Consider the following 24821-nt stretch of genomic DNA (forward strand, 5'->3'; position numbering starts at 1 on the left):
GTTTTTATGATGAGGCAAATTTGAGAAACATTGTGGTTGAATACAGCCAGTTTTAAAAAATAAAGATAATTAAAACATTTGACTTTAAAGTTTAGTTGCATAAAATACTAAAATGGAAGTTGCTTTCAGGAAATACAATTGTAAACAAATCGTAGAGATCCAGTTCAAATTGCACACACAAATCTGGTCGCATATTGTCATTTCTAACCTGGGGTTGGGTGTAGAGCAAAATATAAACAGCCTAACTTTCATAGACCTCAGGCACTTTTGCCTTTGCGGGCCCCTTGCTCCATAAAAAATAAAAATTGTATTTTATGACTCTTTTGATATAAAGATGGATGTGTTGATAAGATGTATTACAACATTTTCTTTGACCTGAAAATTCATATATTTTCTTGTGATTTTAAAAGAAATTGCAATATTTTCGTGATGGCTTAAAAATACTATAGGCACCGAGCCTATTGTGCCTAACAGTTAATTTGGGCCTGCATGGCAGAGGTGGTGAAATCCAGAAGTTAGTTCTGGAGGCTGATGTGATGATACTTCTACTTGTCTCGGGAGTTCTGAAAGGAATCCTCACTGTCCTTTTGCTCTTTCTCACGTGAGACTATGGTCAGCCCTTTTGTTCCCACCCTTGTCCGGGTGAGAGGGAGAAAGTTGATGGGCATCTGAGGCTGTGTCAGTGGAAGAAGGGTTACTGTCACACGGGGGTATGTAGCCTTTCCCATGGTGATCCATTCCCACAAACATACCTGTGCTTCCTTAACTGTGTTTTGAATTGCCAAGTTTAACATACAGGTTTTGCCTTGACAATAAGGGAGTAATTCAGGTCTCTTCCTACCTGAAGGAGCCCTGGTGATGTCAAGCATCTAACTGGCTAAAGGACTCTGCTCTTGGGTGTCAGGCTTCCCCTGTCATTCTTTTTTTTTTTTTTTTTTTAACTTTTAAAATTGAAGTATAGTTGCTGTACAATATTATATAAGTTGCAGGTGTACAATATAGTGATTCACAATTTTTAAAGATTATAGTCCATTTATAGTTATTACAAGATCTTGGCTATATTCCATGTGTTGTACAATATATCCTTGTAGCTTATTTTGTACCTAATAGTTTGTACCTTTCACTTCCCTAGCCCTGTCTTGCCCCTCTCCCCTTCCCTCTCCCCACTGGTAACCACTAGTTTGTCCTCTATATCTGTGAGTCTGTTTCTTTTTTGTTATATTCACTAGTTTGTTTTATTTTTTAGATTCCACATATGATAGCATACAGTATTTGTCTTTCTCTGTTTTACTTATTTCACTAAGCATAATACCCTCCAAGTCCATCCATGTTGTTGCAAATGGCAAAATTTAATTCTTTTTTTATGACTGAGTAGTATGCCATTGTATATATGTACCACATCTTCTTTATATTGCCATCTTGGATTTCGGTAACAGGCTTGAGATGGGCAGAATATTGCTTGAGAAAGGAAGGAACTGTTGAGATGAGGAATGCAGGCATACTTTTTTTCATGGGCAAGACCACAGATCTGCTCTCTGCTCACTGAAGCAAAATTAAAACAGTTTTTTTTCTTTTGCATCATTACAGAGAAGTTTTTGATTGAGAATTCTAAAATAACTCTGATTATGAAGATTCAACATATTGACTGTAAAAAATTGAAAAACATCATATCTGCAAAGCCAGAAGAAGAAAAAAACCTTAATCCACTATACATAATGCTTGTTAACATTTTGGCCTGAAGTTTCTAGTCTTGTGTTCTGCGAACAATAGCTGTTTAATTTTTATACAAAATTGTAATCGTACAAAATGTACCATTTAATCACCCACACTTTTCACCTAACAATATATGGTGAACATTCTCCTTACATCATTAATTGCCATCCTACAAAATGATTTTAATGGTGATGTATTGTTCCTTTGTGTTAGTGGATAATCATTTATTTAACCAGCCTTCTATTTTTGGACATTAAATTTCACATCCTCGTTATTAGTAGTAAAACTTTAATGATTTTTGTAAGATAAATTTTTAAATGCATGCATAATTATTTCTTTAGGGTAAAGTGGAACTAATGTATCAAAGGGCATAGGAATCTGGAACTTTTTGATGTATATTTCCAAATAGTCCAGAGGAAGGATTGCAACAGTTTATATTCCCATTAGTACTCTGTAAGCGCTTGTGTTCTTGTATCCTTGCCATGTGACTAAAATATAAACTAAAGAAATCTGGTATGCATTAATTTGAAAGAAACCATGATTCAGGTTTCTTTGCATAAGAGTATTTAATGTTTAGCAGATTGCTCTGTGTGCAGTAATTATGGGTTTCTTCACAATGTTATGGAAACCCTTTTATTAAATTTTACATTTACCATTTTCTTCAAGGTCCTTAAATAGTTCTTAGGGTCTCAACTGTTACGTTTTATGCTGTTAAAAGCATGGTTTTGGAGGACTTTGTGTGTGTGTATTTAGGATGATAGAATATGAGAACCAGACAGAACTTTAGTTAGTTGGGTTAGTCTACCTCCATCTTACAGATTAGTAAATGGCTCAAGAAAGAAACTTGCCCACAATCATTCTATCTCTTGCAAGTGACAGACAACTCAGACTAGCCGAGCGAAATGGGGAATTTGTTGCTCATGAAACTAAAAATAGGTTCTGTTACCTACTGTGACTGACCTTGGGTAATTCCTTGATCTTTCTAAACCTTGATCTTCTTATCTGTAAACAGGGTGTTGGACTCCACCAAAGGTCCCTTCTACCTCTTAAAGGTCAATGTTTCTATGAATATATTAGCAAAGAATTTCATTATACTATCAACCAAATTTAGACATAGTGAAGGGAAGGCTAGCGCTCAGGAAATTTTTAAAGAAATACAGTTTGTATTACACACTTGGATCTAAGTTAAAGTTGTTGTGGTTGTTTTTAACTTGCAGAGATCCTTAGGCAACTTGAACATAGTCAGTATTCACGTAGTATAAAAATATCTCCAACGTGCTTGAAAAGTCTCTTTTCTCTGTTGATCACGCATCATCTTCAAACATCTTTTCCACCTATTTATTAGTTTGCTTAACAAACCTACTAACAAATAGTGGGGAGAGAAATTCAGTCCTTTTGCTCCCTGTTCACAACTATTATAACAAATTTCAACTTGGTGAACCTAGGGAGAACTGTCCATGACAGCAGCAGGTTTCTGAATCAGACCCGTGCACAGAGGAGCTAATCTTGAGCGCTGGGCACCTACTTTACACACAGGAAGACATACCAATGGTAGGGGAACTTGCCTCACCAGGAACACCCTAAAGCTCTGTGGCTGGTTGTTTGAGAGGAGGTAGATTTTCTCATGTCAGGCTCCCTTAGCTCTTTAAGATTGTTTCCTTGACTGGTAGGAAACCTTTTCTCTCTGTTTGTGTGTGGTTGTTTTGTTTTTGATTTTGGTTTTGGTTTTTTCTCAGTCTTTACTCATTTATGCTATTTAGAATTCACTGTGTAACCCTTGAAATGTACTGCAAGAAGCATAAGTGTCCCTCACTGTAAAGCAATTATACTCCAGTAAAGATGTTATATATATTTAAGTGCCCCTCAGAGACTATTCTAGTGTTCTGAAAAGGTCTTTAAGAAACAGACTTTGTCTTAAAGCCATTGACTACCAATAAAATTTTAAAATATTTTCACCACACTATGTAGAACACAGATTCATTTCAGGGTTTTAACTACTATCAGATTGCCAATTCAGGTTTGTGTTTCCAGAAATTTTTACACAGATAAATGCAACAGAGCCTACGTACCCTTTTATTCACACTCAGCTACCACATGTTTATCAGCGATACTGGCAGTCCCTGGATCTGGTTCTGCAGGAGAGGGAAAGTTCCAGGGAAAAAAACCAGCCAGAGATTTTGATGGAAAGTATACTAGTCAGGACAGGCAAGATCATCCTGCGGTAACAACCTCCAAATCTCAGTACCTTAAAACAACAAAGGTTTATTTCTCCTTCATCCTGTAAGTTCATTGATGGGCAGCTGGGGTTCCAATCTGGCTCGTCTTGACTCTGCATCCTGGCCGATGGAGCAATCATTATCTTGAATTTTGGTGGTGACGGTAACAGAGAAAGCGTTCTGCAAGGTCTGACACGAGCCGTCAGTGCTCTTGCCTGAAAGTGACACACACCATTTCCATTCCTAATGCACTGTCCAGATTAAGCACATTGCCCAGCTCCGTTCAAAAATGGCCCGGAACTGCAGTCTGACCCCACGGGCCAGGAAGGAAGGGAAGCAGCAGCGCTAGTGACGACCACAGTTTGCTCTTCTGATTACCAGATATTTGGCTCGCTGTGCCTCCTGCAGGTGAAATACTCATCCCCTCCCCAAAGCAGAGAACCCCGCAGTCGCACCCAGTCACAGCATCTGGATGACGCACAGTTGGCACTACATTAGGGGGTCATTTTGACATCCACTCTGGATGTGGGTCCTCTTGATCTAGAGACTTCTGAACTAAAAAAGGCATCTGGGTTTAAAAGGGAGGAGTAAAGGGTGAATGCAGACATTCTGTATCTAGAACGAGCATCAGTTCTGGCCAACACAGAACAGGCTCTTCGTGGTTCAGCTGAATTTATCAAAAGCATCTGCATACCCTGGATTAAAGAAAACATGAGTCATGGATTATAGCTGCATTGGGATTTCTTCTTTCCCCTTCTCTTCTATCTCCATCCACAGCTTGTATATGGGAAGTGTAGTTTAGGTAGACCTTGATATCAGGAAGATAAATAAAACTGAACATTTAAAATATGACAGTGTCCTGTAAAAGCATTAAAATGTGAATAGAAGAGCATTTAATTTTTCATGAAGGTAAGAAATGAATATAGGTAAGTGAAAGCAATTTCTATGGCCATTCAAACTATAGTTTTCCAATCCTTGCTCCCTTTTACCTTAACCCAAACTGCTGATATGACATTTAACTGAATTTCCAAAACTCTACACTTTTCCCCTCTGTTTTGCTGAGTTGCTAACAAAAGCTTTGAAATGGCTCAAAACTGCGCAGGAGGTAAAGCAGGAAGAAGAAACTGGAATCGTAAATAACTTATAAAATGCTTAGCTGTCCCCTGACGCATTTTAAAAAGTGAGACCTCTTTTCAGTTTCCTGTACTTAACAATATCCAACCAAATAAAGGCCATGTAGGGGCTTTTCTGGGTTACACACAACTTACTCTGTCCATTCTGTGCTAAGGTGTCTCCTATTTTCCGTTATCACTGAATTCTTATTTTTTTACTTCTTTATATACTGGAAGTCCTAAGTATAGAATTTTCTCATCCTTTCCCCTGGCTTCTAACCTCTACCTATAAAACCTGCTTATCCTGCCACCCTCTAACAATATTAACAACTTGAAGGGGTGGCCCTCTGTACCTTCCTGTGGGCCCATAAAATCATAAACACTTAAGGGTCTTCTTTCCACCTGCCTGCCTGCTGTCCTTCATCCCTCCCTTCCTCCTTTCTTTCCTCCCTTCCTCCCCTACTTTTTTTTCAAACCAGATGACGTTAATAAATTATTTACACTTCTAGGTATCTCTTGCTTTTCTCATTAACAGAAGATTGGGGGTGTATCTCTCTAGGCAGTTAGTATAGATCTCATTCATTCTTTTTAATGTCTGCCTAATATTCCATGGTTTGGAAGTCATACTTTATTGAAGTTTCTCTGTTAAAGGGCATGCACGTTGTTTCCAATTTGTTTTGATTTTGCTTTTTTGTTTTTCTTAAATTTGGCCACTGTAAGGGGTGCAGTGAACTTCCTTATACCCATCCTTGAATACTGGTCCTTTTTCTAATATGGTCCAGGAGAGGGATTAACTGCATTTAAAATGTATGTGTACTTTTAATTTTAATAGATGTTGCTAGATGTTTAATAGATGTTGTTGTCTTTCAAAAATAGTTATCCTAGCAATGTTCCAGAATACCCTTCCCCCATCCTATCCAGTAGTACGTGTCTTTCCTACTTTGATGAGAATGGACTACACCTGCAACCCCAATTGCATAGCCTGGGCACCTGTTGACGTACTATAGCTTATTTCAGTGGGGTTTAAAACTAGGGCTCTGGATGGCCTGTGTGATTAGGGGTAGTTGCGATTTTTTGTGTGTGTTTCTTAAAAAATCCATGGAAAGTTTATGGGAGGGAGGGAACTGGAGGCCATTCTTATGCAGTCCACTCCTTTCACAGATAAGGAAATTGAGATCCAGGGAGGTGGAGGGAGTTAATGTGAGCTAGTTACTGGCTGCTGCTTCTGGGAAGCAATTGGTCTGAATTCTAAATCAGGGATTTACCTATTACCTACACTGTGGGCCATGCTGACAGTAATTTTTAGAGAATGGACCAAGAAATGTCATCTGTGAGATAGGGATGAACTGTTTCCAGTTTTCTATTCTCTCCTGCTAGGATAAGCAAGCTTCCCACCCTACACTGGGGCTGTGTGGGATTTGCTTTGCAAACTTCTGCAAAGATAATAGGACATTTGTTAACTTGGTTTTGTCAGTGGAATTTGCTGTTCTTAATCTTTTTGGGAGTTTGAGGTTTTATTTTTCTATACCATTAGAGTTACTGCTTACTAAGTGTGGAGCAGCTGACTTGTGTCACAGCTAAAATGACAACAGGGAAGCACAAGAGAGAAGATTCTGTTCAGGGATGGCTTCCTTCTATGTACTCCTTCCTCCTCCCTCCCCAGTGTACCCATGAAGAGAGCTAAATAGTGGAGCTGCCTAGAAAAAAGAAGCCCTCTAGGTCCCAGGTATGTTCTTGGCAATGTAATCTCTAGGTGTAATGTGCACAGTTTGACCAGGGCTCAAATGGATGTTCTCTAGGGCTGAATGAAATAAGCTTTTTGAAAGAAGCCACTTTTACTTCTTGAGTCTTTAAACTCAGTCTTAATAGAAGTTTCAGCTTTAGCCCATGGAGTCTGCTGAGGAAGATGAAAAGGGAGACTCCAAATTTTGGATTCCCACTTGGGTTTGCCCTGTGTTCATTACAGAGCATATGACAGCCCAGCGTTAACTTTCCAGGTTGCCTCTAAATAAAGTCAGCCTGTTCAGGGAGCTCAGCCCGTTCTCTTAATAATAATAAAAATAATTACGATGGAAATTCATTTTGTCATAGATAAGCCTCTCCAGCAGATTAAATATAAATATATATTTATATATAAAAATATAACACAAAACATGCCTTTGTGTTGCAGACCAGGTCAGGAGCTATGCTTATTTGTGGGCTTGACTCTCAGTGGTCATGGTTCTTATGGCTTAGCAGTTTGCAAGCCTGCAAGTTGAAACCTCTGGGGAACGTAAAAAAAAAAAAAAAGCTCATGCCTAGATCCTCCCTCAGAATTAAATCAGAATCTGTGGCAGAGGACACATGGCTGAGGTGAGGACTTCTGGGCGGGCCATTTGAGATGGAGAGAGTATCTCTCCTTAATAAAGAAAGAAATGAGTTGTAGCTCGAGCTGTTCTTTTGAGAATTCTGTCGCCATAGGGATCATCATGTGTGCCCCTCAGCTCTCACAGCCCACTCTCCTTTCTCCTTCCTATTTATCCTGTAGATTAAAGCAGTGGAGTCATGTCATATAAAGTCAGCTCATGAAGGCAAAAATTGAATGCTGTAAAAATGATCATCGAAGAATGAGCTAGGAAGACACCGTGAGGCGTAGAGGTCAACATACCATCTCTTGGTACACTTAGCATAGCCAGCGTTTCCTCTGGCATCAGAACAGATCACTGTTTCTTTGGCTGAGATTCTGATAAAATAGCATTTGGGAGCCAGAGTGTATGCAAAATATGTATCTTTAAGTATTGGAGTTAACTCTATTTGGTGAGATTCTGGAGCCCTGAGAACCACGTGGGAATTGAGACTGGCTTAGGGAATCTTACTCTCATCTCATATTCGATTCCGAGGCCGATTCTGAATGAAATGTAGGCAGAATCATGGACACCACTTAAAGTGTGAATTTCTCCTCGCCTGTCTCTTCTTTTAGGCACCTATAGTTGAATTCAGGTAAACTGCATGGTAAATGCAGCTAGAGGTGCAACACCACTGCATTTCATTATTGACTATTCAAAGACGGCCCGTTTCTTTGTCCAGAATTCAAGGGCACTCTGTCTTTCTGTCCGCTAGCGTTCCCGTGGTTCGGCATGGATATCGGTGGGACGCTGGTTAAATTGGTCTACTTTGAACCGAAGGATATTACAGCTGAAGAGGAGCAGGAGGAAGTGGAGAACCTGAAGAGCATCAGGAAGTATTTGACTTCTAACACGGCTTATGGGAAAACCGGAATCCGAGACGTGCACCTGGAACTGAAAAACTTGACCATGTGTGGGCGGAAGGGGAACCTGCATTTCATCCGCTTTCCCAGCTGCGCGATGCACAGGTTCATCCAGATGGGCAGCGAGAAGAACTTCTCCAGCCTGCACACCACTCTCTGTGCCACGGGAGGCGGGGCTTTTAAGTTCGAAGAGGACTTCAGAACGGTAGGTCCGCTTTACCCCCGTGCAAACAACAAAACCACCTCTTAGAGAAAGAAAGAAAACCTCTCCCATGCCCATGATCATGGCATCTCTTATGGAAGAACCTGACCACTAGGCTTGGGACTTTGGACAAGCTTACTTCACCCCTCTGTGCCTCAGTTTCCTCATCTATAGGAGAATAAAAATAGTTTCTGCCTCGTAGGGTTGTTACGTGAAGGATTGAATGAGATAATATGTACCTGGCACTTAGTGCTCAATAAATATTGGCTGTCCTCCTCATCATTTTTGTTACAATTACTTCTGCACAATATGCTAAAGACAAGGTGATGTAAATCCCCTTCTGAAGTATTTTAGTTTTCCACAGACTCTTATGTTTCATGAAAAACATAATCATTGTGCCCATTTCATAGATACGTAGACTGAGGCCTGCAGGAAAGGCTTTCTACACATCTTACTAAAAATGATTACTTCTTTCTACCCATTTGCTCTGTATCTTTTTTGTTTTATGAATGTCCTTCAGAAGTTTTGCTCACAAGCAAAAATGAAATCTTTGACATTATTTAGGGGTGAATTCCTGTATTGATGAATATGATCTAGGGAGTATGGCTCTACATAATAAGAATAGTACTATATCCTGACTGGCAGTGTTGCTCATTTAGATTTGACACAGTTGGCTAAGTGGAAGATATGGATGAGTGACATGGAGTCCTAACTTTCTCTTTACTAAGCAATTCCTAACACCTATGTGTTCCAGTTTCCCCATTTCTACAGTCAAGATAATCTCTATACTGTCTAGCTTCATCTCACAGGGAATCAAATGAGAAGAAAGAGAGACAATAGATAGAGAAAATAAAGAAAATTAAATTAACAGTAGTGATTGAACATAGGAGAAGGAAGGGTTGGAAGATTTGGGGATTAGTCTTGCCAGAAAGTTTATCATTAATGAATAAATTAATAAATCAATGCATTATTCATGGTACTTAATAAAGCTATAATTGCAAATTTTATTTGCATCATCAAAAGTAACATCATTTATCTCATTGATAAGTAGTTTCTACAAGAGCTGACAATAGAGCCCTAGAGCATTATATTAAGTCAGATTGATTGTATTCAGGTTTTGGCTTTTCCTCTTGTGTCCCCTTTCCCTTTGCCAGCAGAATCTGACACTGCCATTTACTTAAATGATCCATGGGATCTTTTTCCCACTAAGGGGGCCCAATGCTTGAAGTGTTTTGAAACTGAGAAAGTTGAGATCCAGGGGCATGAAAATTAAGTTCAAGTTCATAAATGAAAAAGCACTGATCCTGAATTCTAGTGCTGTTTCTGCATTTAACTAGCTGGGTGACTGGGCAAGACATGTCCCTCCTGTGGGCCTCGGTTTCATCATTTTCAGAAAGTGGCAGTAAGGTGTTCAGGCGGATAAGGAAACTAAAGCTAAAGAGAGATGAAGAGGCGCTAAATACCGTCCCCTAGGTAAGAGCTGGGTGTCGGCTCAATTCTGATTCAGGAAATGCTGACCCATCCCTAGTGCTGTGAGCTCCCCAGGTCCCTCAAGGATGTCCTCTGTGTCCATCTCCACTAGGGAGCCTGAAGTGTACCAAGGTGACCTGGGACATTTAAGCAAGCTCCATCAAAGTCTCCATCCCTCCTCTTGGGTAATGCCCTGGATTCCAGAAAGTTACTCAATCTATGTTGGCCACGAGCAAGTGTGTTTCTCAAGTTTCTTAACTGAGAAAGGTCATATCTTATTACAGCCAAGATAAAGAAGCCTCTGCTCCTTCAGGAGGCTTCTGGAGCCTAATGAACAGACTGGTGCAGGGAGCAAGTTTGGAGTATTTGCCTAACAGCCTGGCCATCTATAAAAGGAAGTATTATATGGCCTGCCTTCTGTTTCCATGCTCAGTCTTGGCCAAAGTGAAGACAATTGAAGACAGATCTCTTCCTGTAGCCCGTCTGTCAGTAAGTGATATGCTCTGATCCTTCCAAAGTTTGTGAGGATGAATAGGTTGTATCATTCTCTTTCCTAAGCATTCATTCTCATTCAACAAATATTTGTCATACTCTATCAATGCAACAAGTACTGTTACGAACAAAACAAAGCCCCTGCCTTCCTGGAGCTTATATTCTAGTGCAGGGAGATGGTCAATAATCAAATAAGTGATTATAGAGTATATCAAATGGCAGTAAGTGGGGAAAAGAAATAGGTAAGGGGGATAGGAAGTGCTGGGCGGGTCTTTGTGTGATGAGGTAACATTGGAGTAGGAACCCGAAGAAGAAATAGAGCAAACCAGGCTGGTATGGGGAAGAGTTAGGGTTAGTAAGTGCTAAGGCCCTTAGGTATAATGTATCCAAGCTCTTCCCTTTCAGAATGGGAAATTGAAGGTGCACACTAAGTTGTAAAGGATCAACATATACTACTATACTATGCAGTAAACAATCTGACAAATAATAAAGCAGTGCATATACATACCTGTAAAGTCCTGTCATTGTTGTTATATAAAATCACTCTTTTGAGCATAATACAAGTTTGCAGACATGTATTTTAAAAACCTGAGTAACTAGGGCTATCTAAATGGTGTTCAGCCGACCCTGAATAGTTAGCAATTGTTATGTCTGATGACTGTGTCCTTTTCATATATAGTAAATGTACTTAAATCCTTAGATAATGTTAACTAGTCTTCATCAATTTAGAATGTACAAGAAAGAGTTACAAAGCCACGAGACAAGCCTTAAACTAGACCCCTGTGTAGAATACTTTCAATTGAACAAAGCTGCATTTCTTTCTTCCTTTTTCTTTCTTTTTTTCCTTCCTCCTTCTTCCTTTCCCCTTTTCCTTCCTTCCTTTCTTCCTCCTTCCCTCCCTCCCTCCCTCCCTCCCTCCCTCTCTTCCTTCCTTCCTTCAACATTTTAGGATCACTGTCACAAACAAATTTCTGGCTGGCAAAAGTTTGCCTTCAAAATTAATGATTCAACAAAATGGAACACAGAAGAAAAACTTAAACAACATATGCTCCAAGAGATTGGTAGGCCAATGAAGAATCCTACCATTTGAGAAAGTGATTCTCAAAGGGGAGACTCCCATGTGGTTGTATACCAGGGCACTTAATCCTGTAGATTTCATTTAACTTTGTGTTTCTCCCCACTGTCTATGTTCTGCGAGTGTTGTTTTAAAGAACCTACCAGAATATTTTATGTACCAAATCTAATATTTTCATCCACAAGTACACTTCCCAACTTCAACAGGAGTCCTCTTTAGAATGCAAAGTATTCTAATGATAGAAAATTTTTAGAAAAAAGTCATCCTTTTTGTCCACTTAGCTCTTCATTACAAGAGATACTTTTCCTTGTAAGTTTTGTTCAGTCCAAGACTAACATTTATTAGAAGTTAGAAGTGACTCTTTTCATTTTTTAGAAGAAAACAAATACCTACCTTCTAAACAAGCAGGATATAACAACAATCTTACTTGGTTTACATGAGATTTAGGAAACAGTAAAAGATTCTCTTATTGCTTCACTACATTTTTTTCAAGGTGTGAGGACTTAAGAATTGGCCTTCATTAAGCCAGAAATCTCCAAGGACACAACCGAAAAAAGTTAATAATGGTGGAAAAATCATCAGGAGGGGATAATAAGGTAATTGTGGATGTGTGAAATTCTAAATCTAAGTAGACCATTCATTATTAGCTGGGTTCCTATCATTAATCCAGGGACTGATTTGTGATATTGCAGGAGCATAAGCTTTGTAGATGCCGTCATCCTCCACTTCATTCTGGCTCGACCCTTTTGGCCATTCATGTACCCCTTTTATCATTGGGTGCCAGGAAGAAGAGGCCATCTTCGAGGTTTTGTTATTTTTCTCACTCACAGAACATATTTGAAATTCATCTCTCTCTCAGGTCTCAGTTAGCTGTCCTGTGTGAGGAGAAAAGAGCCCCGAGTGTAATTTATAATTCAGAGTCAACCATTTTTATATGCAAATTGTTCTTGGTTTAGTAAGATAACCTTTTCTGCCACTTCCGTTATGATTTATGGAGCCAGGGTCAGCAAAAGCACCTTGGGAAGTGTGGGGTGTCATACAGATGTGTATTTTATTCATTTTGTGCAAAACGATTTGGTGGCTCATTTCTCAAGCACGGGAGAATGATGGACCTGGTTTGGGGTGGGTCCCTAGAGAGTAGGTATGGAACCTCCCGGGATGGTTTTTACCAGACTTATTTACTCAGCTATTTATTTAGTTCCTTTTTAAGTTTATCTTATTGAGGTCTAGTTGATTTACAATGTTGCATTAATTTCTGCTATACAGCAGAGTGATTCAGTTATACATATATATACCTTCTTTTTCATATTCTTTTCCATTATGGTTTATCACAGGGTATTGAATATAGTTCCCTGTGCTATACAGTAGGACCTTGTTGTTTAGCCATCTTATATATAATAGTATTTATTTTTGACAGACTGAAGCACATAAGGAGAACCTCTTACAGTTGTATCCTGAACATGTGTTTAGAATCCATATTTTTTCTAATTTCATCATACAGGGAATCACTGAATTCCTTTGAGAAATTAGAGTTTTCGGTTTGGAAATGATGTTTCCAAATGTATTTCAACTTGAGATAAGAAGACCTGAGTTATTTTACTTCTTATATAAAATTCACGTATAACTCATGTTTCCAAAGCATGTTCACACAGCCATCTCGCTGGATTCTTGAAAACAGCCCTGCAGGTTAGCCAGGGCAGCTGCTGTTGGGGAGAGTATGTGATTTTATTGAAGGCCTGTTGTCACTGTACTGGAGTGGGGTCATGCATTAACCCCAGCTCTTCAGCTCCAAAGTCTGTGTGGTCCTAGGACCAGCAGCATTGCCTGCGATATTGTTAGACATGCAATCAGAAACTCTGGGAGTGGGACCCAGCGACCTGTGATTTAACAAACCCTCCAGGTGATTCTGATGGCACCTAAAATTTGAGAACCCCACTGCATGCTTGCTTGGGTGACTTTGGGACTTAGGCAAAGCAAAGTTAGTTTATCATAGTAGTAATTTGAAAAAAAATTATTTTTTTTACTTTATTTCTTCCCCTACTTCCATTATTTACAGAGTTTGAGTCTTAGGGCAAGTTTGGTTTGTTGGTGTTAAGTTTGGGGAATAGTTTAAACTTAATGATTCCTAAAGAATTGGCAGAACTCACACTTTCCAAAAGTGCTAAGGAGAGTCACAAGCAGTGGAGTGCTGAAGTCAGCTCCTACTGGCTCACGAGAGCCCATTGTGTGCATGAGAGCGCATTGTGTCTTCCCAACGCTGTGTTTAGTGACATCGTGTTGGTAGCTTGAAGTTGGCTATGGTGGGAGTGATTATACCATGGAAATTGGTAAATGCTATAAACCAGGGCATTTGCTCCCAGAGAGCTGGTTGTTAAACATTTACCAGCACACCTTGGTGACAAGGTTATGTTCACATTAGCTGAAGCTTCATCTGCATGTTTGCTGGATCTGATATTTTTTTAAAAATTTAAAACTAGCTGCCAGCATTTAAAAATTGGAAGTTTTCACATAAAAATCTGGATTTCCAGCTCTTGAGAAATAGAATCATTTGGCAACATTAAGCCCCCATTACCACATGGCAACAACGGGCTGCAGTGAATTTTAAATATGTGTGGATTGTCTTGTGTGCCACAATCCCCATCATTCTGTTACTTTAACATTTAGTCAAGGGACTTCACTCCTTTACTGGCTCCTGCAGCATTTGCTTTTGTTACCCTGGTATAAAGAAAACTAAACCCAAAGAAAGAGTGTTTCTCCATAGCTGGGATCTGAACATACTGTCCAAGTAATGATTTGACTCATTGCTTACACTTGGGAGCCTGTCCCTTTTCCTGGATGGAAAAGACCTTTGAGGGAGGTCTCCATAGGTCTCAATGAAAGTGACTAATATTTCTGTTTCCCAGTTTGGGGATGCATGACCTCAGGCTTCAGAAATATCCATCCCTCAGTAAAATGTTATAGAAGAGATGCTTGTTTGCTGCTAGCACTTTATTTGAAAGTGATTTTGAGGGGAAAGGTGAGATCTTTCCCTTCAGAGCAAAGCTACATGCTTTGTTTACTTGCCCTGACAGGTTTTTCTTTTTCCCGAACATAGTTTCAGGATGTCCCCTGAACAGACAGTGTCACTGTTCGTGTTTGTGATGTTGGTTCTGGGCACTGCTGTCAATATTGTTGATGGACCTCCGATTAATTTTTAAGCAGGTGAACCTATGGCCCCAAGACTGGGTGATGAAATCGCTACCTTTCAGTTTGTGGTGATCCAGGAGGGGACAGTTTTCCCTGTTCCATTTAAGAAATGTTTATTAAGCCATTATTATGGACAGGCCTTTCAGCGTGGTGCTCAGGGGCACCCACTGAACCAAAAACAAGCCAGAATGTGACCCATGCTGTGAGTGCGTTGGAAGACGTTGATAGGGCCAGGGAATCCCAGAGGATGAGAAAATAGCGTTTACACGGCTGTGTCACTATAGCGTTTAGGTCTCCAGATAGCCTTATACCTATAGTATTACCCCCTGAACACGAGAATCATGACATGCATCTCACCCAAAAGTTTCACTTGGTGAAAAATGAAATGTTCAAAATCACTTATGAGATAGATGTACTTTATCACCAAGTGTCATTTAGAATGATTGTTTCTGTGTATCAAGAAAACGTCTAGTGCTTGTTTCGGCAGCACATATACTAAAAATTGCAACGATGCAGAGAAGATTAGCATGGCCCCTGCGCAACGATGACACGCAAATTTGTGAAGCATTCCATATTTTTAAAGATGTTAAAAAAAAAGAAGACGTCTACCACCTTGCTGGTAACCTATTCTAACTAATTCTGCTCTGCAGGTATAGATTCAGTGGATTTTGTTGAATGGGACATTCAGGTGAGTGACCAAAAGTCAGAAGTTTTCTTCTAGCTATTAACTTTTATAATGAAGATGATGCTTTGGGGGCAAAATATCTAAGTATAGTAGTTGTGTAGGTGGTTTCCAGATCCCAGAAGCAGGACTCATTATGAATGAAGATGAGAGAAGAACAGCGAGTTATTAGGAGGCATTTGCTAGTTGTATCACTTAGGGAAAATTATTTAAGCTCTATGAGCCTTAACCATAGAGTTAGGATAACAATATCTCCTCATGGGGTTTTTGTGAGAATTAAATGATCTGGTACAGGTGCTTGGCATATAGTAAATAATAAATACCAGTTATTATTTTCTTAAAGAGATTTTTTAAATTTAAATTAGAACTTAAAAATGATCTTCCATCATTGGTTCAGTTTCATGTTGGTGAATGTTAGATTTTTTTTTTTGGGCCAGCAGTAATACCACTCTTGAGGATCGTGAATAAACTTTTGAGGATGCAAAGTACCCATGCTCTGCTAAGGCTAGCCCTCAGCTATCTTATTCCCCTTTACTTTTTTCCCCCGTACCTAGGAGAATAGGAGTTTTTGTTTCATAGGAGCATGAAAGGACACTCTGGGACCACCTCAGCTATTAATAAAAGAGTCAATATTTTTTGAGTCCTTTGCACCTGCCAAGCCCTGTGTTAGCATTTTACATATATTATTATCATGTAACCTTCACAATACTGCACTGTGGGTATTATTCCCATTTTACAGAGGAGGAAACTGAGGCTTGAGAAGTTAAGTAACTTGCCCCACATCCCTCAATTAGGTAAGTGTTGGAGTTATAGCATTCAAAGCCAGGTCTGTCGAACTCCAAAGCCCAGGCTTGGGAAAAGGAGAGTTGGGCTGTGTGGGCTCATAGGAGATTGTCCCCAGCTCCCAGGCTCACATGCCTCCCTCAGGACCCCGTATCCTGCCAAGAAGTGTAGGAGCCTTTCTGCTTTCAGAACATTCTCAGTCGCCTCACCCTGAGGTATGCTGGGTTAGCTTCCTGTGACTGCTCTAACAAATTACCGCAAACCTAGCAGCTTAAAACAATGGAAATTTACTCAGTCATAGTTCTGGAGGCCAGAGGGCCGAAATCAAGGTGTTGGCAGGACCACACTTCCTTCAGAGACTCCTGGGCAGAAGAATCCATTCTTTGCCTCTCCCAGCGTCTGGTGGCCATCGGCCTTCCTTGGCCTGTGGTGCAGCTCTCCAGGCTCTGCCTCCCGTCTTTACACGGCCTTCTCCTCTGTGTCTGTCAGATCTTTCCTGTGTCTCGTAAGGAAACTGTCAGTGGACTTAGGGCCCACCCAGATAACCCAGGATGCCCTCTGCATCTCAAGATTCTTCACTGAATCACACCTGCAAAGACCCTTTTTCCAAATAAGGTAGCATTCACAGGTTCTGAAAATTAGGACATGGACGTATCTTTCAGGGGCAACCCTTCTGCCCACTCCACGTGCTAGTGGCTGCCTTGCCAGCTGTCAGGTAGGGTCCTGTCTCTTGGCAGGCACCGTGGGTAGACATGACGTCCGGTAAAGGCTGCCTTTCCAGCGGAATGACTGGTTCTCAACAAGATTTCACAGCGTGGTGCTTGAAGGATGTTTCCATGCTTTTCCTGTTTGTGACACATGTTCAGTTCAGCTGAAAGCTTCCGGGGGCTTCCCCTGAGGTGGCAGTGGTCTCTCTCACAAGGGCTCCTTCTCTTTCAGATTGCTGACCTGCAGCTCCACAAACTGGACGAACTGGACTGTCTGATTCAGGGCCTGCTTTACGTTGACTCTGTTGGCTTCAACGGCAAGCCGGAATGTTACTATTTCGAAAATCCCACAAATCCCGAATTGTGTCAAAAAAGGCCATACTGTCTGGATAACCCGTACCCTATGTTGCTGGTGAACATGGGCTCAGGTGTCAGCATCCTAGCAGTGTACTCCAAGGACAACTATAAAAGAGTTACAGGGACCAGGTAAACGTGGTTTCCACTAGAAGAACCTTTTTGTGCTTAAACCCAGGCCTCTTCCTTGAAGACCACTTTCTGAAAAGGTTATTTATATTTAATACATTTTTAAAAGAAAGATCTTACCCTCCTCAGCCAACCAAAAAGGATCTATTGGATATGTTACACAGGGTGATTTATAGAAAGGTTAATAAAACACAGCCTTGGTTGGAAACTGGTCAGCTTGTGGGAAAAAGTGTTGCACATACCAGAAATTTTCCCAAAGGCAGACATGTTGAGTGCCAGGTGAATGGCAGGGACCACAAGTACAGTAGAATCCAGGTGGAAGGATGCTTGGGATGGTCAAAGAGGGCTTCTTTTTGGAAGTACCTTGGTGCCTAGCACAGGAAGAATTGCTTGAAATAGTCGTTCCAATCAGTGAGCCAGATTGGGTTTACAAAGAGTGTTTTTTACCCTCAGGTAAATGCTCCAGCTGCAAACTGGAATAGTCAGCACACCTCACAGGGAATTTGGGAGTGCAGTGGACGGGAAAACAGCCCTGCGACTAGAGCAGAGCAGAGTACCATGTTTCTTAATGTACACACTCCCCAAGGGCAGTGGGCTCAGCTCCCTGTTAATGGGGATTCAACACGGGAAAAAGATCCAGGGTCAGAAGTCTTTGAGAAATTGTAGTATAAACAAAATTAGACAGGTTTTCCTTACTTCTAAGAAGATTTGGTATGAAGTGTTTCTTCAACTTATTGGACCACAGAACCCAGTTTTGGAGGAACAACTTAAGGAACTAGTGTTGTGTGGCGTGTGCTTTGAAACATGGTATTGAAACCCTTGTTTTTGATAGATGAAGATATCATGTAACTTCTCTGGGCCTCAGTTTCCTTGTTTGTGCCATGAAGTGAGTGAGTTGTTTCTTAGTTTCTACAGGCTTTTCCAGTACTGAAATTCTGCGGTTCTACTCACCCGTTAGGAGGAGAGCACTGCTTTTCTCCTGTATTGACATGACTTGTGATGGGTTCTGCATACATCAGTGGTTCACCACTGGGGAAGGGAAGATTGAGGCCCCCAGGGGACGTTTGGCGATGTCTGGAGACATTTTTTGGTTGTCACAACTGGAGGTGCAGTGATAATGGCATCTAGTGACCAGAGGTTAGGGATGCTGCTAAATATCCTACCGTGCATTGGTCAGTCCCCCACAGCAAAAAAGTATCAAGCCGCAAATGTTAACAGTTAGTGGTGTTAAGAAACCCTGAACCACACATTCTGACTGATCCTGCTTGTGTCCAGAATATAGGCTGTGGTGTGTACGTTAATTGCCACTAGTCAATACATTTTCTCACTGAGAATACAGCACTAACCTTACTTGCTCACATGAGAATCACAACTGGCCCCATGGCCTCATTAGGACTGTCAGAACTACCAGAGACAAATGAAGAATTCGGCTGAGCTGGTTTTACCTTAAGAGAGTGATCTCCTGAGAAAGGTACAATTTTTAAGAAACTACAAACTGCTTCCCAAAAGGAGCCATTGAATTGGTAGAGCTAGTCTCAAGGTAACAACAAGCTAAACATTTTCCAGAATTAGAGATATTTATAATTTTGTTCATTAACACTTAACAAATTCATGAATTATATCACAGGTACACTCTCTCAAACTTGGGGGTTCCAAGGATCTGGGTTGTCTTTGAATAATGAGCCAAATTGTGACGTTTGGCATGTGTCACATGTGCAATAATGCCTATCCATTCCAGTTATTGGTAAATGCCAGTTAATGATCACTGATTTGCAATCATCAACAAATCCTGTGTGGATGCCCAAGCTTCCTTACAAGCTCTCTTTAACCAGTAGTTTTGGAAAGGTGCTACAGGAGACTGAAGGTTACTAGAGAGCCCTTTCTGGGGCTGCCACAGATGGGGGAGGGGAATGAAATATCAAGTCTCTGGGCCCCAGATCTTCCTTGTCCAACCAGAGTTGTTCTGCCAAAGGTTTTTTTTTGATCCAAGTTAGAAAACCACTGATCTAAACTACAGGCATACCTCGGAGATATTGCAGGTTCCATTCCAGACCGCCGCAATAAGCGAGTATCGCAATAAGGCGAATCACACAAATTTTTTGGTTTCCCAGTGCGTATAAATGTTGTGTTTACACTGTACTGTAGTCTATTAAGGGTGCAATAGAATTATGTTTTAAAAATGTATATGCCTTTATTAAAAGATATGTCATTGCTAAAAAATGCTAACCATCATCTAAGCCTTCAGTGGGTTATAAACCTTATGCGATAGTAGCACCAAAGATCACACATCACCATAACAAATATAATAATAATTTTAAAGTTTGAAATATTGGGAGAATTACCCAAAATGTGACACAGAGACACAAAGTGAGCAAATGTTGTTGGAAAAATGGCACCGATAGACTTGCGGATGCGGGATTGCTGCAAACCTTCAATTTGTAAAAAATGCAATATCTGCAAAGTGTAATAAAGGGCAGCACAGGAAAACGAGGTGTGCCTGTATTTTGGTCAGCAGTGAACATCAGTGTGTGGAATACACTTTGGGAATCACTGATTTAAGCAAATGGCTTCAGTTTTAATTTTGTTACTCCTACTGTGATAGCTATAACTCTAGGTTTTTTGTTATTCTCATACACCCTATTTTCCCATTAAGCATTTTTATTTTTAGGAAGCCACATCGTTACAGGATATCAGTTTTCTTTTAAGCATATGATTTTAAATGGTTTGTTTCAGTGTTGTGTGTAACTTTACTGCATCCTAGATTAGTAGCGACATTTCTGTTGACCAACTCCAATTTTATTATAGAAATCAACTGAAAAAACAGAACTTAACAGCTAACATTGTTAGAATGTGTAATCTATTAAAAGAGGAATGAAAAGAATTTTAAAACTTCAGTGAAATGAGCAGTGCAGCTTATTTCATTCTTTTGGAATCAATTTTAAGGGCATGAACATTCAGTAATTGGATTCTTCTACTTCTTCCTAAAATTCCTCACTACAAGTTTGTTGGGTTTTTTTAAAAAAATGATGTTTTGGTCTCTGATTTGCTGAGGATCTTGCTGTGTGTCTGCTGAAACAAACATGTATCTGATTACGAACGAGAGAATCACTAGACTAGAGAGTGGTTAGCAGGCTGAAGATGTTAATAAAGTGCTCTTCTGCAACCGTGCATTCTTTCCTCCTATCTGCAGTGCTCCAGCTGTGCCAATTCATACTCGCTTTCTCCATTCAGCTCCGATTCTTGGTCTGGAGTCACCTGTCACGTTCCAGTCATACAAAGCCCGTGTCCTTTTTCACTCATACCAACACATCAGATGATGAGTTGCCTTCTTTCTAAGTCAGCCAGTGTCTTCAGGTGCCTATGTTTGGAGTTGGTTGTTGAACACCTTGCTGAATACAAATACCTGATATTCAAAGAAAGGTTATTAGTGTGGATGAAAGGTAGAAACTAGAAATGTGAGCCAAGCCTTTTAAAAGAATATAAAGAGAGAAAACAAGGCAAATTCAGATGACACGCAAACCAAAAAGTGTTCCCATTAAACCACGCTAGCTTTCTAGACTGAAACTAATGACGTCGCATGAGGTGCCATGTTAAATGTAAATGAAGACAAACTTTCTTAGAGGGAATCCAAAATTTCTGCTGTGACTGAGGTGTCAAGGCAATAATGCCCACGGAGCTCTTTTTGTCCTCGTGGTACTGCACCTACAGTTTGGATATTGTGACTTGTGCCTAGCTACCTAATTTTCCACGAGAACCCATCATTTCAATCAAGTATGTATTTTTGTAAGAATCGCTATTTAAGAAATATCACAGTTACTCCTTAGATGTGATTTAAAGAACCGTGTGTCTATAATCTGGTGCCTTCTTGGTAACAGTTATTGACAGTCAGTATAATTTACCCTAAATTTTCTTTTTTCAAATTTAAGTTTTGAAAATAACCTCGATCTCAACTTGAATTTTCTCTTAAAAGCCAGTAGCCAAACACATGTGGAATTCCCAGGGCTAGCAGCTCTTGAGCCTTCAGAACAAACTGATGTGCATTTGCTCTTCTGTCTAGTAGGTAAAGAGTAAGGCCCATTCATGGCCGTATCAGTGCTCTTTCCTGCCAGGAGCTCACTGGTGACAGCTTTACTCTGAATCTGCTTTTCTCCCCCTCAGGTAACTTTGATATTAATACACAATTGAGTTCACTCTCAACTATCATAATTGCTTTCTAATTTTGTCTCAAAAGACTATTTTAGAAGAATTTCCCCCAAACAACTGAAAGCTTTTAAAACATGGTTCGAGCACTGAAACCATTTTAAGATCTTTGTTACTATTTTTTGACTATTGGGTGGTAAGTAAAGTACTAATAACCTTTTCTAGAGTTTATTAGAAAAAAATCCAATATGAGATCCATCGGTGGTTTCCTTTTTGAAATTTTTGAGGAGCTTAAATGAAATTATTTCTGCTAGAGAAGCAAGGTCAGATGAAAGATACAGCTTGGGGGCCAGCTGTTCCGGGCAGCGTCCCAGTTCAGTTTTGTCACCACAGAGTTTGTCTCTATAGATACGAACTATGCTTCAGGTACACACAGTTTCTTTTTCTAAGTATTTGTTTAGCTACATATGTTTGTATTTTTTCTTTTTAATAGAGGTCATTTCTCTGGTTATTTGCTGCTTTCAGACCACCCAAATAAGGCAGATAGATCATGATTTGGCCCCATTTTATAGGTGGGAAGATTGCGTGAAGCACTTAGGTCAGTGGCTAGTTCAAGGTCTCACAACGGAAATCAGTGAGAGTCTTTCTCTGGTTTTGTTCTTAAACTTCAGGGCGAGTTTTCCTTGATGTTTCTTTTAGTCTCTGCCCTCTTTTTTTAATCCAACCTACCCTAAAGCTCTTTTTCACCCAGCACTTTGATTCAAGTGCCCCTTTGTTTTTCTTCTGTTCTTATTAACCCATATTAGTGATATTGATGTAGTTGGGGACTTGGATGGGCATCTCTTAAAGTAAAACTTAAAAAATAAACCTTATTGTTCCTTCAGTCTTGGAGGTGGAACATTCCTAGGCCTATGTTGCTTGCTGACTGGTTGTGAGACCTTTGAAGAAGCTCTGGAAATGGCAGCTAAAGGCGACAGCACCAATGTTGATAAGCTGGTGAAGGACATTTACGGAGGAGACTATGAACGATTTGGCCTTCAAGGATCTGCGGTAGCATCAAGGTAGAGACTAAGTAGCTAGGAGCAGTAGTGATTAAACACAAGGCAACCTCTCCACCCTGGCTGTTCATTTAGTTGTTGTTTTTTTTAAATGTCAACCCACCAGCCTGGTGCAAGGATCTATGGTATTGGAGCTCAGACTTGATCTCCTGCCCTTGATGAAGCACTGAGATGTTTAGCTCTTGATGCTTGTGCTTAAAATAAGGCAGCTTTGAAAGAAGGTTCTGGAAAACTGCAACAGTTTCCCCCATTCCATTCTTGTCCAGATATCTAGAGGCATTTAAAAATTTTTTTCCCCCGTTAATAGCCATGCTACTTTGTCCCTATTAAGAAAAGGGCAGCCAACCATTCATACCGTAATCCTGTCTGCTTGTAAACCATGGTAGCCAAATCAGGTCACTTGAGCTCAATCAGAGTTATTCATAAAGCTTTCCACAGTACTTTGGTGGAAGCATGGGGCCTAAGGATGATTTTGAACACTCTCGCTAATATTTCCAACATAGCTTTGGCAACATGATGAGTAAGGAAAAGCGAGATTCCATCAGCAAGGAAGACCTCGCCCGAGCCACCCTGGTCACCATCACCAACAACATTGGCTCCATTGCTCGGATGTGTGCACTGAATGAGGTAAGGCCTTAACCTAGGGAAAGCCATGTGTCATTCATAAACATCATTTGGCAGTGCAATAACTGTTGACCCTCACAAAACCACAGATCCTTAGGAAACCTGCCCTTCCTCATAGTCACACCTGGTAGAACATGAGGGGCGTGTGTTGCGGGGAGGGAGGGGAGTACGTTTTAGTTTTAAGTAGGCACTAGATGATGACAAAACCATCTAACTGTGGAAACATGGTAAAAATGACAATCTATACCATAACCTCTCCAACCTCACGGACACACCTAATGAAGTGTGGCGAACATCTCTCTGCATCCTTGCAAATAATTGCAGGTAAAACATTCCACTTGCAATATTCGATATTCTCTCTGCTTTCAGCTTCTTTACAGTGTTGCCTTGTGGCATGGAGTTCAAGCAGCATTGTACAGGGCTATCAAAGCACAGAGAGCTTGCTACAGCTGAGGCCAGCCAGAGCCCCAGGCACAAGAAAGGGTGGACCTGATGACAGACCAAGCTTTGGTAACATGTTTTAAAACACTGCAAAATTCCTTTGGAAAGAATGGAACCCTTTTCTGAAGTACAAGATGTGTAAAGTAGATGTGTAATACAACTGAGTTGTATTAGGAAGACAAGAAAGAGGGGGCATGGAATACGTAATAGTAGAAGAAGCACTAAAGAATCTAGTAGCATCAGTAATAGAGTTTTTTTAAAATATCAATTTTAAAAGAAATACGACATACATACAGAAGAGGGCTCAAATCACAAGTGTACAGCCTGATGAATTTTCACACACACACACACACACACACCCCTAATACCCACCACACAGATCAAGAATTAGAACATTACAGGTACTGCAGAAACCCTTTCCAACCCCCTTCTAGTTGAATAGTGGACTGTTAAACAGGGTATGAGGCAGTCTTTATAATAGGTGGATGGCAGCCCTGCCTTTGAACTCTGGGGTTACAAGAGAGACATCCTCCTTTCACAATATTTTTTTTTCACGTCTTTATTGGAGTATAAATGCTTTACAATGTTGTGTTAGTTTCTGCTGTACAACAAAGTGAATCAGCTATATGTATACATATATCCCCACATCCCCTTCCTCTTGAGCCTCCCTCCCACCCTCCCTATCCCATCCTTCAAGGTCGTCACAAAGCATCGAGTTGATCTCGTGCTATGCAGCAGCTTCCCACTAGCCATCCATTTTACATTTGGTAGGGTAAATATGTCAATGCTACTCTCACTTCGTCCCAGCTTCCCCTTCCCACCCTGTGCCCTCAAGTCTGTCCTCTACGTCTTCATCTGCATCTTTATTCCTGCCCTGCCACTAGGTTCATCAGTACCACTTTTTTAAATTCCATATATATGCATTAGCATGCAGTATTTGTTTTTCTCTTTCTGACTTACTTCACTCTATATGACAGACTCTAGGTCCATCCACCTCACTACAAATAACTCAGTTTTGTTTCTTTTTATGGCTGAGTAATATTCCGTTGTATATATGTGCCACATCTTCTTTATCCATTCATCTGTCGATGGACACTTAGGTTGCTTCCATGTCCTGGCTCTTGTAAATAGTGCTGCAATGAACATTGTGGTACATGACTCTTTGAATTATGGTTTTCTCAGGGTATATG

General features: G+C 40.4%; 1 protein-coding gene and 1 non-coding gene across 8 annotated transcripts in view; both read left to right on the forward strand.

The window, feature by feature from the left end:
• PANK1 (pantothenate kinase 1) overlaps positions 1-24821 on the forward strand; it is a 112044-nt gene that overhangs the window by 75711 nt on the left and 11512 nt on the right. For 4 of the 7 annotated variants that reach the window (XM_061173296.1, XM_061173371.1, XM_061173595.1 and 1 more), the window contains 3 exons: positions 17118-17371; positions 22393-22569; positions 23070-23193. In XM_061173296.1, coding sequence (XP_061029279.1) covers positions 17118-17371; positions 22393-22569; positions 23070-23193 — 555 coding nt within the window. Of the gene's footprint in view, positions 1-8140; positions 8494-12020; positions 12124-17117; positions 17372-22392; positions 22570-23069; positions 23194-24821 lie in introns of those variants that run through there. The other 3 variants (XM_061173222.1, XM_061173143.1, XM_061173439.1) reach the window with 2 other exon arrangements.
• Positions 15185-15292, forward strand: LOC133078931 (U6 spliceosomal RNA). The gene has a single exon (XR_009697976.1). It is a non-coding gene; the product is annotated as a U6 spliceosomal RNA (small nuclear RNA).

Source organism: Eubalaena glacialis, chromosome 1 (assembly GCF_028564815.1).
Source record: "Eubalaena glacialis isolate mEubGla1 chromosome 1, mEubGla1.1.hap2.+ XY, whole genome shotgun sequence".
In the NCBI taxonomy this organism is placed as follows: Eukaryota; Metazoa; Chordata; class Mammalia; order Artiodactyla; family Balaenidae; genus Eubalaena; species Eubalaena glacialis.